Here is a 19,419-nt window from a genome sequence, read left to right as displayed (position 1 = left end):
ACACTCTTTGAAGACCACCTGGACGTATTAGGTGCCGTTAAAAGGAGGCCAAATAAAACATTAAAGACATTTGTTTTAAAACTCACTTGGGTCTGTGTTGGTGAATGCATCGAGGCACTCGGGGGGTCTTTTACACGTGGCGGCGAAGGCGTGAAGCTCAGCTGAAGTCGAACTTGCCTTGGTCAGTAACACCCGACCAGTAGGCAAAGGTTTGATAGAGCCTGAGGGAGGGAGAAGATGTGTGCTTTTAGATGATTTGGAGAATTCTGACAACGGCAGAAGTGTTCGGCACGAACCATGTTGAAAGGTAACATCTCTTGCAGGAGTCTTTTCCTCTGCAACAATTGGCTCCTCTTTTGGCTAAATATATATGATAATTTAAAATGTAACAATGACAGTGCTTAGAATGTTCATTCAATGTTTTTACCTTTTGTGTAATAATGACGGACTCATTTTCTTTTCTTGCATCCAATGCCCTCTCTCTCCTCTTCTGCCTACACACACACAAAAACATCCCAATGACAACACTCAAAGCAACAACTCATTGATATCAAAATAAAGTTGATGTTGCCTCTTGCTGGATCCCGAGCCGGGTGTGGCCCCTTTGTTTGTCTCGCTGGGGTCGTTTACTCTGAGCAGCTGGAGACGAGCCTCCTCAGAGTTGCGCCTACCCGCCACTAAGCCCGTCAGCTCCTCCAAGGACATGAGTCGGGTCCTTTGGGACAAGCGAGGCGCTGGGGACGACATCTGTGGCGAGAGACGGACATGAGCAGGTGGGTCAGGACCAGGGGTGTCCAAACTTTTTCCCAGCGAGGACCACATAGAAAACAATTTGAAGCATGTGCACAGGCCACTTATATGCATTTTGTACATTCAAAATGCTTAAGTCAATACAATGTACAGTAGATCAATATATGAAAAGCTATTCTGAACAAGACATCCACATATTTATTTTAGGTAAAAAGCAAATTAATATGATTGGGGTCGTTAACAGATTATTTTGAGGCTCCCTACCCCTATTACAAAACCCAAAACCAGTTAGGTTGGCACGTTGTGTAAATCGTAAATAAAAACAAAATACAATGATTTGCAAATACTTTTCAACTTATATTCAATTGAATAGACTGCGAAGACCAATCAATCAATGTTTACTTATATAGCCCTAGATCAGGGGTCGGCAACCCGCGGCTCCGGAGCCGCATGCGGCTCTTTGATCACTCTGATGCGGCTCAGCAGCTTACTTGCTGAACCCCCCAATTTTCCCGTGAGACTTCCGGATTTCAGTGCCTCTCGCAGAAAACTCCCGGGATTAATATTCACCGATTTTCACCCTTACAGCTATAATAAGGGCGTGCCATGATGGTGCAACATTTGGCGCTCTCTACAATCTGTATTAACAGCGTGCCAGCCCAACAATTGTTATACAATATACATCTTCTATTTGCACACGTACGTGACAGCAAGGCATACTTGGTCAACAGCCACACAGGTTACACTGACGGTGACCATATAAAACAACTTTAACACTCTTACTAATAATGCGCCACACTTTGAACCAAAACCAAACAAGAATGACAAACACATTTCGGGAGAACATCTGCACCTTAACACAACATAAACACAACAGAACAAACACCCAGAATCCCATGCAGCCCTGACTCTTCCGGGCTACATTATACACCCCTGCTACCACCAAACCCCGCCCCCACCCCAACCCTGCTCCCTCACACATCAACCCCCCCCCCCTCTGTGCGTCGGTTGAAGTGGGCGGGGTTGGGTAGCGGGGGTGAATAATGTATCCCGGAAGAGTTAGGGCTGCATGGGATTCTGGGTATTTGTCCTGTTGTGTTTATGTTGTGTTACTGTGCAGATGTTCTCCCGAAATGTGTTTGTCATTCTTGTTTGGTGTGGGTTCACAGTGTGGCGCATTATTAGTAAGAGTGTTATAGTTTTTTTTATACCGCCACCGTCAGTGTAACCTGTGTGGTTGTTGACTAAGTATGCCTTGCTGTCACCTACGTGAGCAAGCGGAACCGCCATACCACGTGTGGCTGATCAGGCACGCTGGTTGTAGTGGGTGCTATATACTGTACCATCACGGCCCGCATGACGCTGACAAGCGCCATTAATTTAAAACCTGCGCGCCGCACCAGCTTTCAAATTCCATATAAAGGTGTGGACAGTGTGTCTGAGACCCCTGGTTATTCATAGCACAAAGCAAAAAAAAAACTTTGTATGCAGTGTTATTTCATTTAAATTTTCAAAAAATTTTTGCGGCTCCCATTGTTTTCTATAATTTGCGAAACTGGTCAAAATGGCTCTTTGACTGGTAAAGGTTGCCGACCCCTGCCCTAGATCACGAGTGTCTCAAAGGGCTGCACAATCCACAACGACATCCTCGGCTCAGATCCCACATCAGGGCAAGGAAAAACTCAACCCAATGGGATAACAATGAGAAACCTTGGAGGGGACCGCAGATGTGGGGACCCCCCCTGGGCGACCGGTGCAATGGACGTTGAGTGGATCTAGCATAATATTGTGAGAGTCCAGTCCATAGTGGATCTAATATAATAGTGAGAGTCCAGTCCATAGTGGATCCTTCATAATAGTGTGAGAGTCCAGTCCATTGTGGATCTAACATAATAGTGTGAGAGTCCAGTTCATAGTGGATCTAACATAATAGTGTGATTATCCAGTCCATAGTGGATCTAACATAATAGTGTGAGAGTCCAGTCCATAGTGGATCTAACATAATAGTGTGAGAGTCCAGTCCATAGTGGATCTAACATAATAGTGTGAGAGTCCAGTCCATAGTGGATCTAACATAATAGTGTGAGAGTCCAGTCCATAGTGGATCTAACATAATAGTGTGAGAGTCCAGTCCATAGTGGATCTAACATAATAGTGTGAGAGTCCAGTCCATAGTGGATCTAACATAATAGTGTGAGAGTCCAGTCCATAGTGGATCTAACATAATAGTGTGAGAGTCCAGTCCATAGTGGGACCAGCAAACAAAGACAAGATAATTAACGTTTGAACTGGTAAACTTTGTTATTTTTTGCAAATATTAGCTCATTTGGAATTTGATGCCTGCAACATGTTTCAAAAAAAGCTGTCACAAGTGGCAAAAAAGACTGATAAAGTTGAGGAATACTCAATCAACACTTATTTGGAACATCCCACAGGTGAACAGGCTAATTGGGAACAGGCGGGTGCCATGATTGGGTATAAAAGCAGCTTCCATGAAATGCTCAGTCATTCACAAACAAGGATGGGACGAGGGTCAACACTTTGTGAACAAATGCGTGAGCAAGTTGTCCAGAAGTTTAAGAACAAACATTTCTCAACGAGCTATTGCAAGGAATTTAGGGATTTCACCATCTACGGTCCGTAATATCATCAAAAGGTTTAGAGAATCTGGAGAAATCTTGAGAGACCCCAGACTGTTGAACAACTTAAGCTGTACATCGAGCAAAAATGGGAAATAATTCCACCTGAAAAGCTTAAAAAATTGGTCTCCTCAGTTCCCAAACGTTTACTGAGTATTGTTAAAAGGAAAGGCCATGTAACACAGTGGTAAAATGCTCCTGTGCCAACTTTTTTTGCAATGTGTTGCTGCTATTAAATTCTAAGTTAATGATTATTTGCAAAAAACTTCACTTCACCAACTTCACTGGTTTTGGGTTTTGTACAAAATGTGTTCACTTTTTAATGAATGTGAATATTTTGTCTTTAGTCAAACTTTAATTTGATGAGTGTTTTGTACTAAAACGAATTGATGGTAAATAAATGGTTTAATAACATTTTTTCTGTACAAACTTAACATACATGTTCTTATCTTCCTGACACATACAGTATTAGGTACCAGTAAAACTGTTTATGAGCCCAGCATGGTTGACAGTTGCAACATTGAGGGAATTGTTGACATTATATTCTTATCGGTTACGGAGCAGGAAGAGGCTTAGAATCTATCCATTTTCTACCGCTTATTCCCTTTGGGGTCGCGGGGGGCGCTGGAGCCTATCTCAGCTACAATCGGGCGGAAGGCGGGGTACACCCTGGACAAGTCGCCACCTCATCGCAGGGCCAACACAGATAGACAGACAACATTCACACACTAGGGCCAATTTTAGTGTTGCCAATCAACCTATCCCCAGGTGCATGTCTTTGGAGGTGGGAGGAAGCCGGAGTACCCGGAGGAAACCCACGCAGTCACGGGGAGAACATGCAAACTCCACACAGAAAGATCCCGAGCCCGGGAATGAACCCAAGACAACTCAGGACCTTCGCATTGTGAGGCAGACGCACTAACCCCTCTTCCACCGTGCTGCCAAGGCTTAGAATGTCTACATTAAAATTTCATATGAAGGGCCTAGTCCTTCATTAACTTTGCACTTCTATATTTTTTATATTTTTATATATTTACACATTGTTTTTCTTGCATGCACACATCGCACTGTATGGAATGGCCTCAATCTCGTTACCCTGCGTAATGACAAAAAAGCTGATTCTGATTCTGATTCTGAACTGACATTTCATATGCATTTATTTACTCAAAAGGTGCCCCCTACTGATTGGTCGTACGCACAGAACATGATCTTATAAGACGGATGTAATACATCTACTCCAACCCCTTTTTTTTATTACAATATTATTCTGCTGACCAAAACCTTCTTCTGTGTTTTCGCACATTCAAATATTTACCATATCTTGCCAGAATTGTGTACAAATGTTCACCATGACAGGACACACGGGAATCATCAGAGACCATACACCAGGCCTGGGCAATTATTTTTAAGAGAAAAATGTTTTTTGGGGGGCCAGCATATCTGATTTTTAAGAACACTAATACAAAACCTAACAATAATGTCTGATTGAATGCTAAAAACATTATCAATTGATAAAGTTTTTTTGATTGAACGATTGATTGATTGATTGATTCATTGATTGATTGATTGAATGCTAAAAACGTTATGAGAGACCGCCTTAAAAAACGGAATGGAATTTTTTATTTTTTTTACTGATTGAGACACCCAGAATGTACATGAAAATAAAGAATGTGGGATTTACAATATTAACTACGAACAATAAAACACTGAATATTGACAACATATGAACGTCACACACCCTCTCGATTGACATATTTTACAACCAAGCGAAACACAACACAAATGCAACAAACAGCGAAATAAGAACGTGAAAAAAACAAAAAAACAAAACCTACGATCTGATATATCACTAAGCTTTAGACCTTTGTTGTAAAAATCTCCTTCCGCGTATGTCCCTGACACCCGCATTTCAGGCTGGCCGCTCTGGAAACACTCTGTGGAAACGCTCCCCACCCACACTGCTTGGTGCCTCGTCTGAGCTGCTGTGACTTAGATTACCATAGCAACTAATTAGATTACCATAGTAACTAGTATATCATGCAAAAGCGCAGATTCCAACCATTGAAATACTTTGTATAGTTCAATATTTACGGTAATTTGAAAACATCACTGCACATCATAATGGCAGCTACACTTTCCATTTTAAATATCTAAAAAAATTATTAGGGAATGTCCGGCGGGCCAGATTGAAAAGCTTAACGGGCCTTAATTTGCCCAGGTCTGCCATACACAGTAGAGATGCGCGGTTTGCGGACACAACCGCGGAGTCCGCGGATTATCCGCGGGTCGGGCGGTTGAAATAAAAAAAAAAAAGATTTTAAATAGATTCAGGCGGGTGGCAGTTAAACCAATTCGGAAATATATATACATAGTTAAATGTTGTTACCCACATACGAAAAACGAGCAGGCACCTGCTGCATATGCCACAACAGAAGAAGAAAAAAAAAGAGATGGACACTTTTACGGAGCGGAGAAGGGACGCCTCGCCGGGGTCCGGGACCGAGGCCCCTTCCCCCGAGAGGGCCCCACCGGGAGCCGTAGCTGAGGTGATCCGCGAAAAGGGCCCGACGCACGTCCAGGGTCACCACCGCGCCCACCGCACCAACACCCCGCCTCGTCCGCCTTCGCCGCGGCCGGCGTCACGCGCTGCAGGTAAGTAGCTTACCTGCCCGCCACCCCCGTGGCCGGGGGCTCGTAACAGGGGTCACTCCGTGCGCTCCGCCCGCGCAGCTTACCTGCCCGCCACCCCCGTTGCCGGGGGCGCATAACAGGGGTCACTCCGCGCGCAGTGCGCTCACGAAAGGGGTGGGGCTCACCCTGGTGAGCCGAGTGGGCCACCTTTGGTAAGCAGAACTGGCGCTGCGGGATGAACCGAACGCCGGGTTAAGGCGCCCGATGCCGACGCTCATCAGACCCTAGAAAAGGTGTTGGTTGATATAGACAGCAGGACGGTGGCCATGGAAGTCGGAACCCGCTAAGGAGTGTGTAACAACCCACCTGCCGAATCAACTAGCCCTGAAAATGGATGGCGTTGGAGCGTCGGGCCCATACCCGGCCGTCGCCGGCAGCGAGAGCCGCGAGGGCTAGGCCGCGACGAGTAGGATGGCCGCCGCGGTGCGCGCTGAAGCCTCGGGCGCGAGCCCGGGTGGAGCCGCCGCGGCTGCGAGGGACATCGCACCTCCACGCGCTTGGAGGTTCGCTCAGCGCGGCTCCCAGATGATTGCGCACTAGTGTGCGCCTGGGCCGTGACAGCGTGGCACGCATTGAATGTCTCTGCTGAATTGGATCAGTCTCCTTTCTTTAACAGGCAAAAGCTTTATAACCTCACTAATGCCTTGCATCGTCTATATTAGATATATAACAACGGGCGGGTGCGGGCGGGTGCGGTTTTGATTAAATGTTAGTTCGGGTGGATGCGGATGGGTGACGACTTTTGTGATGCGGTTGCGGATGAAATAATTGCCTATCCGCGCATCTCTAATACACAGTAAGAAGCACAGATCGTCAGCCATTTCTGTTTTCAGGTCCCACTTTGGGCCAGATCCATTTATTATGTGGATATCATGTTCTAATCAGAACATGTTTATTTTGGCTTAAGAATGTTTTGCTAGCCAATAAAAAAAACAAGCTGGACCGAGGGCTGCACTTTTGACAGCCCTGGACTACTATATTTGTTGGTTTACTCACCGTTCTTGAATTAGAGTCCAAGTGTAGAAGCTGGGGCTGAGGGGATTCTCCCAACGGGACAACAGGAACAAAAAGGGGCGTCGGCGGTGATGGCCGTCTGAGGTGTTCTTGTGGATCAGGCTGCAAGTGCAGCAGACGAAGGCCATGTGTCGACGCAGGAGTCTGATACGGCTGCTCGGATCCCTCGAACGTCTGGTACCTCGAGGTGGCCTCAAAGTAGGGTATGTCCCTAAATCGGAGAAACCTTTTTGCAGCTTTCCTTTTCTTGTGTTTCGTCCTTGACGCAGCTCTACTTGTTGGTTCTACAGGGGCAGAGTTGGGAGCGTGTGGCGCCTGAGGCTGCAGCGGGACGTTCTGCTGTAGCTGAAGTAACTTGAAACCTAAGGCTTGAGCTGAAGGGTCGATATTAACGTTACCGTTATAGGGCGCTATCACAGGGGTGTCAGTGGTGAGAAGTCCTTGAGTGGATGAGATGAAGTTCTTGTTTTCCCTACTTTGAACTTGTGGCAACTCTGCTTGCACAGAAAGGGGTTGGAATCCCTGAAATGAGAAAACCCTTTGATTAGACTTTTCTTTGATTTGAAATATTTATAATAAAAAGACGTGCAAAGGGGGGGCTACTCCATGTCTAAAGAGATGTTCTATTCATTGCAAACTAGTTCAATAAAGCAAAAATTTGGCTTCAGTGACGACCTGGTTAGAAGATGTCATGCATGTTTTTCTGACTGCACACGACGTCATCCCACGTTCTCTTTTATTTAAGCCAGGTGCACACACACGATGAAGTAATTCCGAGTGTAAAGGCGAGCTCAACACACAGCGACGAGCACAACACAACACAGAACGTCATTGCGATGCACAAGCAAATATGACAGCTGTATAAGCGATGCACCCTAATTAAGGTAAGTCCACGAAGTGTGCGTGATTACGCACGCGTGTACGGACCCGACACTGTACATACATCCGGGATAATATGGTCTGTAAACAAAGCCGTAATTAGTGCGCAACTTTTCCTTCTTGATGGTATAATTGTAACCCGGGATTTTGTCCGCCTCACGATAAAGAAATCATCGACAATAATGCAGCTTTCTAAATGCAGTACCCGCAGTATCGCTTGTATTCCATCACGTGACTTATTCCCGGAAGTGAAAACCAGTGGTGGTCAACCAAGCTAAGATGGGCGTCGTACAGCGCGAACTATCTGAGTACAAAATAGGCCTAAATCCACCCGCTAAAAATCGAACTATGCAATGGATTAGATCCCTATTCTTTATTAAAAAAAAATTTTGTCTAGTGATATCAAACATTATATGTTGGTCGAGGTCCCAGACATATTGAACTATTGTTCTCCATGCAGACGCCATTCTACACAACAAATCAGATGGACATTTAGAAAAGTATGGAGGTCTACAACTTTTTTTGTGTGTGGCTGGGTCTAGGAAATTGCTTTTAAGACTAGAGATGTCGGATAATGGCTTTTTTTGCCGATATCCGATATTCCGATATTGTCCAACTCTTAATTACCATACTTGCCAACCTTGAGACCTCCGATTTCGGGAGGTGGCGGGGTGGGGGGCGTGGTTTGGGGCGTGGTTAAGAGGGGAGGAGTACCGTATTTTCCGCACTATTAGCCGCACCTAAAAACCACAAATTTACTCAAAAGCTTGACAGTGCGGCTTATAACCCGGTGCGCTTTATATATGGATTAATATTAAGATTCATTTTCATAAAGTTTCGGTCTCGCAACTACGGTAAACAGCCGCCATCTTTTTTCCCCGTAGAAGAGGAAGTGCTTCTTCTTCTACGCAAGCAACCGCCAAGGTAAGCACCCGCCCCCATAGAACAGGAAGCGCTTCTTCTTCTACTGTAAGCAACCACCCGCCCGCGTAGAAGAAGAAAAAGCGCGCGGATATTACGTTTCATTTCCTTTGTGTGTTTACATCTGTAAAGACCACAAAATGGCTCCTACTAAGCGACAGGTATCCGGTTCATGAAAAGACGCAATCTCTCCATCCGCACACGGACTACTATTTCACAGCAACTGCCTAAAGACTTTCAAGAAAAGCTGGCTACTTTCCGTGCATATTGTAAAAACAAGATAGCTGAAAAAAAGATCCGGCCAGAGAACATTATCAACATGGACGAGGTTCCACTGACTTTTGATATTCCTGTGAACCGCACTGTGGATACAACGGGAGCACGTACGGTGAATATTCGCACCACAGGGAATGAGAAGTCATCCTTCACTGTGGTTCTAGCTTGCCATGCTAATGGCCAGAAACTTCCACCCATGGTGATATTCAAAAGGAAGACCTTGCCAAAAGAGACCTTTCCAGCCGGCGTCATCATAAAAGCTAACTCGAAGGGATGGATGGATGAAGAAAAGATGAGCGAGTGGTTAAGGTAAGTTTAAGTTTACGCGAAGAGGCCGGGTGGCTTTTTTCACGCAGCTCCGTCCATGTTGATATACGACTCCATGCGCGCCCACATCACGCTGGTTTTTAATATATTATTAAAGTTTGACTGACCTATCTGACTGTTTTTTTGACATTCCTTTAGCGCAGTTAGATGCGGCTTATAACACGGGGCGGCTTATAGGTGGACAAAGTTTTGAAATATGCCGTTCATTGAAGGCGCGGCTTATAACCCAGGGCGGCTTATGGTGCGGAAAATACGGTATATTGACAGCTAGAATTCACCAAGTCAAGCATTCCATATATATATATATATATATATATATATCCTGAAAATATGCGAACAAAACTGTGTTTAGATAATTGATACTTCAAACATGTATAAATAAATCTTAAGGAATATAACATAACTTGGCTTCTGAGAGTTTCAAAATGTAATGAATCAAATGCTAAAGTTGTTGATAAACAAGCAATTATTTTAATAATTAAATATGGTCATTTTAAATGAATTACTATGATCATTTAAAATTAATTATTTCAAACATGTTTATTTTGATGCATAATTTTATGGCTGGATGTAATAAGGAGTCAGAAAAAATAAAAATAAAAATAATTTTGATGTTTTTAGCAAAATATTGTAAAAATGTATTTAGTTTTTTTGTTTTTTTTTAATTAATAAATATATTTATTTGTAGGAAAGAAACATAATAATACAATTTATCTCTAGTCTGGATGATTTAGTTCTTGTCACCCTGTTGTCCTGCCGTCATGAAAAAAGGCTGTCCTCACTCAGGTCCGCATGGAGCTGGAGGGGGCGTGGCCTCCAGCTCCGGCTGAAAATCGGGAGATTTTCGGGAGAATATTTGTCCCGGGAGGTTTTCGGGAGAGGCGCTGAATTTCGAGAGTCTCCCGGAAAATTCGGGAGGGTTGGTAAGTATGTTAATTACTGCTTCCGATATCAACCAATACCGATATATACAGTTGTGGAATTAACACATTATTATACCTAATTTTGTTGTGATGCCCCGCTGGATGCATTAAACAATGTAACAAGGTTTTCCAAAATAAATCAACTCAAGCTATGGAAAAAAATGCCAACATGGCACTGCCATATTTATTATTGAAGTCACAAAGTGCATTTTTTTTTTTAACATGCCTCAAAACAGCAGCTTGGAATTTGGGAGAGAGCATGAGGAGGTTGAGGTGGGCGGGGTGGGGGGGGCATATTGTAGCGTCCCAGAAGAGTTAGTGCTGCAAGGGGTTCTGGGTATTTGTTCTGTTGTGTTTATGTTGTGTTACGGTGCGGATGTTCTCCCGAAATGTGTTTGTCATTCTTGCTTGGTGTGGGTTCACAGTGTGGCGCATATTTGTAACAGTGTTAACGTTGTTTATACGGCCACCCTCAGTGTGACCTGTAAAAGTGACATTTTTGCAATTTTGATTTTTTTTTCAGGTGAATGACGAGTCTTCATCTACCCAACCCACTGCTGCGGGGTTACAGGAGTACGCCATACATGATCAACCCTAGTTTTAAAGGTTTCATCAAGCTTAATTGAGGATAGAGAAAAAGGAGGAACTTACAAAGTCGGACTACAATGGCGGACTCGTGCAAAGCTTTTCAGGTAAATTTTACCATATATAGAAATATCGGCCAATTGGTTACAAATGGGTCAAATTCCAAATGGCTAGTTTGGAGGAAGTATGAAAGAAGGCAAGATTTAGTTTTATAAACATCTCTGCAATGCATTCATGGTTTGATTTAAAATTTCCAGGACTTATGCAGATCCCAAATACACAAAAACAGGTACTTATAGTTTTAAAAAAAGTTGGTTTTGCATAATAGGTCTCCTTTAAACTCTTTTAATCCATTATAATAATGCTGCCTAAGGCTGAGCCAATCAGTGACCACAGTACTGGACACCGCACTGATTATTTTGGTCTCCTTTAGTGGCCAATACTACTGTAGTTTTGAAATTGTTCATTTATGCCTGAACAGGCATAACTTAGGGCCAAAAACTTGTCAAAAAATCTTTAAAAGAAAAAATTGCGCCATATTTGAAGCACAATGTGGCGAGGGACGACTAACACTATGACGACTAATGATAATAAATAAATAAATAATAATACACTGTAGGGATGTCCCGATCAGATATTTGGATCGGATCGGCTGCCGATATTTGCCAAAAATTGCGTATCGGCAAGGCATGGGAAAATGCCGATCCAGATCCAGTTTAAAAAAAAATTCCGGTCCGTGTTTTCCAACGCACCGATTTAAATAATACATTACACTTTTCTGCTGCTCCGTAATTTCCGTTCCGCATTTTCCAGCACACCTTCAACACATCCACAATTCTCACGCAGTTGCTTTTAGCTGCTGGCATTACACGACAGGCTCTTCTCACTCTTTCCTGTGTCTCCCTCTCACAGACAGCGAGCGCACCTTCTTACACACGTCACATACTGTCACGTCATACGTCACATACTATCACGACACACGTCACATACGTATACGTCCTCTCCCAGCAGAGAGCGAGGTAGCGGCATGGCTAACGTTAGCTGTGATGCTAGCGCAGCCGCTAAGGTGCGCGCCTGCTCAAGTGTCCTCTGCGCACGGCAAATCTATGCCACGCACAAAATCAAATAAAAAAATAAGCGCATAACAATTTTCGACACACGGACACGACAGAGACAACAGTTTTCGTCATCATTGTTCAAATATTGTGACGTCTGTCGAGACGCTTATCTCCATTCGGTGCCACACGTCCACACCATCGAAATGCATAGGCAAAAATTTCCACATCAACACCGTATGAAAAAAATAGTGATTTTTTAGTTGTGATTTCCTTCTCTGCATGAAAGTTTAAAAGTAGCATATATTAATGCAGTATGAAGAAGAATGTTTTAATGTGGACATGCAAGCCTTGAAAGAAAATTTTGAAAATCAAGACTACATTTCCTGCAAATGGGTGCATTTCTACCCTATATTTTAACTTTAGATTTATTCTCATATCAAACTCTTTTGGCTGTCTTTTTGACACTTACATCAGGCGCCCCCCTCCACACCCTGGATTATAAATAATGTAAATAATTCAATGTGATTATCTTGTGTGATGACTGTATTATGATGATAGTATATATCTGATAGTATATATCTGTATCATGAATCAATTTAAGTGGACCCCGACTTAAACAAGTTGAAAAACTTATTCGGGTGTTACCATTTAGTGGTCAATTGTACGGAATATGTACTTCACTGTGCAACCTACGAATAAAAGTCTCAATCAATCAATCAAAACACATAGAATCATCATACTGCTGTGATTATATGCATCAAGTGTTCATTCAAGGCTAAGGCAAAATATCGAGATATATATTGTGTATCGCAATATGGCCTTAAAATATCGCAATATTAAAAAAAGGCCATATCGCCCAGCCCTAGTTCAATGATGCCATTTCTGTTTGTCATGTATAATTTTGTCTATTTTGTGTTTACCCTTGAATAAACAGGTCAGTTTCTTGTTACCAACCATTGTGTATTATTCAAACTCCCCTAATTCAGCTGGCTAGTTGTTATCAAGAGTACTAAAACCCTTTTCAACATGATTCTGACAACTAAGTAGGCTAAATAACTTTAAACTTTAATACATGCTCGGATAGGCCAGTATCGGTCAGTATCGGTATCGGATCGGAAATGCAAAAACAATATCCGTATCGGATCGGAAGTGCAAAAACCTGGATCGGGACATCCCTAATACACTGTCCCTGTCACCTGTATCACAAGGCTTTCTTAGCACATTGACCTCACATTTTGCTTTTTAAATACAAATTTTGCCTCCAGTATTTTTTGGCCTGCATCACATTGTAAAACTAAAGTTAAACCCCCACCCACCAATAAAACGGCTAAATATGTTTATGCGCAAATTAGGGTGTATGCTATTTATAACCTACTATATTCATGTCCTCTACATACAATTGTTCTTGTGGTAATTATTGGGCTAAATCTGGGACCTTAGATACTACATTTTGTCATCTTGTGTGTTGGTATGACAATAAAGTTTCTTGAATCCTTGAATAATATAACAAAATATAAGTATCAAAACTGCCCTGGCATCTTTTTAATTTTTCAGCATGCTACTGTACACTCGGTGGAAAAAACAAACATGTATTACCTGATCATTTCCATGTGTTTTGTAGGGTAGATTCCTGGTGTTGTGATACTGATCAGCTGATGGAGAGGGTTCCATATGAGTGCTCTGAATGGGAAGCTGCTGTGCATACATGGAGGCTGGGTTGTTAGCGTCCGGATTTGGCACATATATTTGTGATTGAGGGGTGACAAGGTTTTGTTGAGGTGTGACATTAGCAACATGAGGTGAATGCACACTAGGATGCAAGGGGTTCATGCCGAACTGAGGTAATGATGAAGAATTCTGCTGGGCTAGCTGCAGGTTGGAAAATGAAACCCCCAAAACGTCCATCATGTTCATGTAGTTGATGTGCTGCAACACAAACATTTCAAGTCAGTATCGATCCAAAGAGATTCTAATGGGTTAGTGTTGTTACCTGGACTAGTCTGAATAAATCTTCCCCAAGACGCTGTCTCATTGGTGGTTCCTGAATGAAGGATGGATGGTTTGGGCCAGTAGGATCTACTGTGGGTGTCTCAGGGATGAGGTGTGAGGTATGAGGCTGAGAACTTGATGGATAGTCTCCTGGTGTGTTGGCAAACAGCCTTTCACTTGAATAAGGGAGCTCTACTTCAGGCTGAACACTGCGAGGGATGTGGGGGTTTGGATCACTTGTTGTCTGGGGCAACAGACGGCTTCCTGCTTGGCGACAACTTAAACAACAAAACAAGTTTGATACTATTATGGATTATAATCACAAAATTGAAATTAAACACAAAAAAAATATATAACTAAAATGTTCAAGGTGTCCAAAAATTGTTCACACGACTATAGATGGGTTATGCCCATAATGAGTTGTAAAACATGCTAGTAGGGTAGAACCTTGATTTTTGAGCCACTCTATTTGCAAACTTTTCGGGTTACGAACTTTTAGATTGCGCCAAATATGCGTCTTTGCGAGAACCATGTCTCTGTACAAACGTTTCATTCATTCATTTTGTGTCCCGCTGGCAGTCAGTTTGTGCTTGCTCGCAGGGGCGCCGAAAAGGGGGGGTAAAGGAGACGGATTCTAGGGGCCCATGATGGAGGGGGGCCTAGAGAGGCCCCTAATGATGATGAAATTATCCATCCATCCATCCATCTTCTTCCGCTTATCCGAGGTCGGGTCGCGGGGGCAGCAGCCTAAGCAGGGAAGCCCAGACTTCCCTCTCCCCAGCCACTTCATCCAGCTCTTCCTGTGGGACCCCGAGGCGTTCCCAGGCCAGCCGGGAGACATAGTCTTCCCAACGTGTCCTGGGTCTTCCCCGCGGCCTCCTACCGGTCGGACGTGCCCTAAACACCTCCCGAGGGAGGCTTTCGGGTGGCATCCTGACCAGATGCCCGAACCACCTCATCTGGCTCCTCTCGATGTGGAGGAGCAGCGGCTTTACTTTGAGCTCCCTCCGGATGACAGAGCTTCTCACCCTATCTCTAAGGGAGAGCCCCGCCACCCGGCGGAGGAAACTCATTTCGGCCGCTTGTACCCGTGATCTTGTCCTTTCGGTCATAACCCAAAGCTCATGACCATAGGTGAGGATGGGAACGTAGATCGACCGGTAATTTGAGAGCTTTGCCTTCCGGCTCAGCTCCTTCTTCACCACAACGGATCGATACAGCGTCCGCATTACTGAAGACGCCGCACCGATCCGCCTGTCGACCTCACGATCCACTCTTCCCTCACTCGTGAACAAGACTCCGAGGTACTTGAACTCCTCCACTTGGGGCAAGATCTCCTCCCCAACCCGGAGATGGCACTCCACCCTTTTCCGGGCGAGAAGGTGCTGATTCTCATCCCAGTCGCTTCACACTCGGCTGCGAACCGATCCAGCGAGAGCTGAAGATCCTGGCCAGATGAAGCCATCAGGACCACATCATCTGCAAAAAGCAGAGACCTAATCCTGCAGCCACCAAACCAGATCCCCTCAACGCCTTGACTGCGCCTAGAAATTCTGTCCATAAAAGTTATGAACAGAATCGGTGACTAAGGGCAGCCTTGGCGGAGTCCAACCCTCACTGGAAACGTGTCCGACTTACTGCCGGCAATGCGGACCAAGCTCTGGCACTGAGCATACAGGGAGCGGACTGCCACAATCAGACAGTCCGATACCCCGTACTCTCTGAGCACTCCCCACAGGACTTCCCGTGGGACACGGTCAAATGCCTTCTCCAAGTCCACAAAACACATGTAGACTGGTTGGGCAAACTCCCATGCACCCTCAAGGACCCTGCAGAGAGTATAGAGCTGGTCCACAGTTCCACGACCAGGACGAAAACCACACTGTTCCTCCTGAATCCGAGGTTCGACTATCCGGTGAAATTATAATACAGTAATACAATGAAATTATAATACAGAAAAAATAATGACACTGTGTTGGGGACCCTGTAAAGATTCTTTTCATGGGGCCCAAAATCCCTAGCGGCGCCCCTGCTTGCTGGTATTGAAGAGCTTGAGGAAGCAGGCTTTGTACCGCGGTAACTTTTTAACTGTGATGAGAACAGACTTTTTTGGGAAAAAATACCAAAGCAGACTTATTTTGCAGCGGCAAAGAAGACGACCTCTTGTTCAGCGGTGCCTCTTCCAACACACGCACACACACACACACACACACACACAGTGCCTCTCCCCTAGCCCCTACCTCTCCTCCCTCTGTCTGCTCGTTTCTCTCTCGTGTGCCAAAGGAGCAGCTCATGAGAGGACCCTTTGCGATGGTAATTTACTGTAAGTGGATATTATTTTGAAAATGTTTTTTATTGTAGCAATATGGTTGCTAAAACTAAGGATTTTTGTAATTTCTGATCCTTTGTGAGGGCGCCAAAGGGGCTTCAATGTGTGTGTGCGTGTTCTGGCAATGCTTACTTAATGGGGACATCGCTCTGTTTACACAGTCACCTTTAGGGGACCTCTGACGTTATGGGGACAAAAAAACAGGTCCCCTAAAGGGAAACCTTTTTACATGATAGTCAGATCCATTCTGAAGATGCCTAAGTGATTTTTAAGCTTTGGCCCATAAAACATGTTTACTGGTTAGTTTGAGTGTGAGACATTTGCACAGCTGCTCCCTCATCGGGCTGTAGCTGGTACATTTAAGTGGTGAAACTTCCTATAAGAGGACAGCTGTAGTGCTGTATTCTGAGGATCATGTCATATCTAATTTGAACTTTTTTCTTTTTTTTTCCCAAATGGTCCTAAGTAGTCACGTACAAATTTGTGTGAATTATGCAAAATTATTTGAATTTGGTCCCCATGAACCATATTAACTCTTTTTCCCCAGGGTCCCCAGTAAGATTGATCAGCACATTACTTCATCAATCCAGAGATTTAAAGACGTGTATGAGCTAACTGGGCAGTGGCCATTTTATCTATTTTTTTTTATGCCTCCACAACCTGTAGAAAGGGTGGTCCCCACAAGTGATGATCAAAAACTTGGTCCCCATTGCAAATGATAACCAGTATGTGTGTGTTGGTAGAGCAGATCAGCTTGTCGTCGTTGTCGTTTTAGCTTGTAATGACAGATACAGTTCAATCATCACCTACTTGTTGTGTTTGTTTGATACAGTGCACAAGTGGTTCTCAAACTTTCTCAAAGTGCCACCTCATAAAACACTTGGCTCTCCAAGTACCACTGTAATGACCAACAATAACATACAGTAGTGCTGTATGCCTAAATATTCATTAAAAACAAGGCAGAGGTTTTATTTGGCAAGTATATTTAATATTTTTGGCCACTGTAACATTACACACAGTTTGAACAGTAACATTGTGTTTGAATATTTGACTAAGTGAGTCTTTGACGTACCATTAGGTTAGGGGTGTCAAACGTTAGGCCCACGAACAGTTTGATAAGTATAAAAAGTACCTGCAATTTTCGAATGAAAGAAACTGCTGTTGTAAATGTGTCCACTGGATGTTGCAATAGCAAATTAAGTGTAACCCGCGTCACACATGACACTGTTTAAAGGTGACGTGTCAGATGACTTTAAGCGCCCTCTTTATTGGCTGCTGCTACTCCAATCAACACAGGTGCAAGCGATCAGCTGCTCCTATTGTGGCTGGCAGCCGATCGATGCAGCATTGACGCAAAATACCTTCTTTCATTGTAAATTATCCACTCAAGGGATAAAATAACAAAATGGTAAGCTGCAAAGTCAACGTGACCATCATTTTTGTGGTAGTGAGAGTTCCGTGCAATGCTCGCAATTGGTTGACGGTGCAATGCGCACCCTAAACTCCATTGTAAAAATGTGTTTCTATAATTGTTGTTTGTTCTATTTTATTTGATGTTCAAATAGGTTATATTACCGGTACCTTGATTTTGGCTATTGTGTCATTTTGATAATTATTTTGTTTTTAATATTTGAATGATGATAAATGAATGTGTTGTGGCAGTTGCAGATGTCACCAATATGGCGGTTTAAGGAAACATTGGGTTGCTTTTCCAAACAAGTCTTTTATTGTGTACTGCCAAAATGAGAATGCTGAACAGGAAGTGCTTGAAGTTTAATGGATTTGTAAATACACTGAGACAAAGTCTAAGTTCATTGTGTTCTTCATGGTGTTTTTGAAAATGCTAAAAAAAAAAATTCTCAGAAGTTCCAACTCACGTGAAATGTTTTGCCAAGAGGATTATTTGTAATATGTTAGTTTTAGAATGTGCAAAGTAAGACAAAGAAAACAATTTTGGAGTTGTCTTTATTTTTAAGTTATTTTACCAGTCCGTCCCACGCAGGGACGTACTATTGTTGAGGAGAAATTTAATTTCAATTAAGTTCGTAAATCAAGGTTCTATGTGTACTGGAGATATCCTCAAAGTTTTATAGTAATAATGAAAATGCTCAATGGCTTATCAACATTTTGGCTATTGGCTTCATGTTTTTCAACCCATGTTGATCAAGTTTTACACACATGATCTTGTCAGTCCCCTTAAGGTCTGTAGTAAATCTTGTGGTGATTAGGCTAAACCGCCTGAAGTTACAGCAGGTGTTTTTGTAGACCACATTGAGATGTGGGAAACATTTTAACTCAATTCAACTGAGGGTTGAATAACAGCTCTACCTTGTGGTATATTTGTCAGAAAATTAATAGCACAGGCAACACATAGAGGTGCATGTTTTAATACATTTTCTTGTGCACATGTTTGTGTCTGTGAGTGCTCTCCAAATGTACTGAGGATATACATTTGACATGAATTAAAAAGAAGAACTCACGCAGAAGTGGGGTTGGGTGTCTCTAACAGATCCGTTATCTTTAAACTCTGAAAAAAAGAACAAAACAGCGTTTGTGCATGTACACTGATAAGGTAATATCATTTATTAAGGATAGGCGGCTCTATTCACTGTTTGAGGTGAGCACAGATTGTCAGATGTCCCATTTGAGAGAGAAGATGACACCTCCGTGCGGTCATAGTCGCTACTTTTGCCTGATACATATACACAATGTTGATTAAAAGTGCTTTTATAGGACGCATAGAACTTTATAATTGTGTTGCCGTACCTTCTTTTTCAGGTGTAACATCCAAATCATCAAAACATGGTACCTGTGGTATTGGGACAGGCCTCTGAGCACTAAAGCTAAGTTCATCTGGGTCGTCAGGGAGAGGTGTCATCTCTTCTGGTTCGTAAGCATGTGAACTACTGGAGGAAGATAATGAATATGTACAATATTAGCATACACATGCTCTGTTAAATGTGCACTTACATGGAAGGTTCTTCATGCTGTCGATTCTGAACAGAAGCATCAATAGGAGTATTAGCCGTTTCAGGAAA

The 19,419-nt window shown here is 43.3% G+C and overlaps 1 protein-coding gene and 1 long non-coding RNA gene across 5 annotated transcripts in view; one reads left to right on the top strand and one right to left on the bottom strand.

Annotated features, from left to right (window-relative positions):
* The window catches only part of cplane1 (ciliogenesis and planar polarity effector 1), a 75,991-nt gene that overhangs the window by 21,740 nt on the left and 34,832 nt on the right, over positions 1-19,419 (bottom strand). For all 3 annotated transcript variants that reach the window (XM_061927111.2, XM_061927109.2, XM_061927110.2), the window contains exons 25-35: positions 19,352-19,419; positions 19,148-19,287; positions 18,991-19,073; positions 18,862-18,908; positions 14,054-14,330; positions 13,660-13,989; positions 7,077-7,616; positions 572-747; positions 428-494; positions 297-360; positions 87-221 (exon numbers count right to left, since the gene is read on the bottom strand). The exon at positions 19,352-19,419 is cut by the window's right edge and continues 904 nt beyond it. In XM_061927111.2, the coding sequence (XP_061783095.1) occupies positions 87-221; positions 297-360; positions 428-494; positions 572-747; positions 7,077-7,616; positions 13,660-13,989; positions 14,054-14,330; positions 18,862-18,908; positions 18,991-19,073; positions 19,148-19,287; positions 19,352-19,419 (1,927 nt within the window). The remainder of the gene's footprint in view (positions 1-86; positions 222-296; positions 361-427; positions 495-571; positions 748-7,076; positions 7,617-13,659; positions 13,990-14,053; positions 14,331-18,861; positions 18,909-18,990; positions 19,074-19,147; positions 19,288-19,351) is intronic.
* Positions 1-19,419, top strand: part of LOC133574816 (uncharacterized) — a 164,942-nt gene that overhangs the window by 145,136 nt on the left and 387 nt on the right. The window contains exons 1-4 of one of the 2 annotated variants that reach the window (XR_009811427.2): positions 7,885-7,978; positions 10,284-10,420; positions 10,944-11,112; positions 19,160-19,267. This is a non-coding gene — a long non-coding RNA (uncharacterized lncRNA). Of the gene's footprint in view, positions 1-7,884; positions 7,979-10,283; positions 10,421-10,943; positions 11,113-19,159; positions 19,268-19,419 lie in introns of those variants that run through there. The other variant, XR_012049265.1, reaches the window with a different exon arrangement.

This window comes from Nerophis lumbriciformis, linkage group LG32, assembly GCF_033978685.3.
Source record: "Nerophis lumbriciformis linkage group LG32, RoL_Nlum_v2.1, whole genome shotgun sequence".
Taxonomy (NCBI): domain Eukaryota; kingdom Metazoa; phylum Chordata; class Actinopteri; order Syngnathiformes; family Syngnathidae; genus Nerophis; species Nerophis lumbriciformis.
The sequence above is the reverse complement of the archived record's forward strand: the minus strand, read 5'-3'. Positions and strand labels throughout refer to the sequence as shown.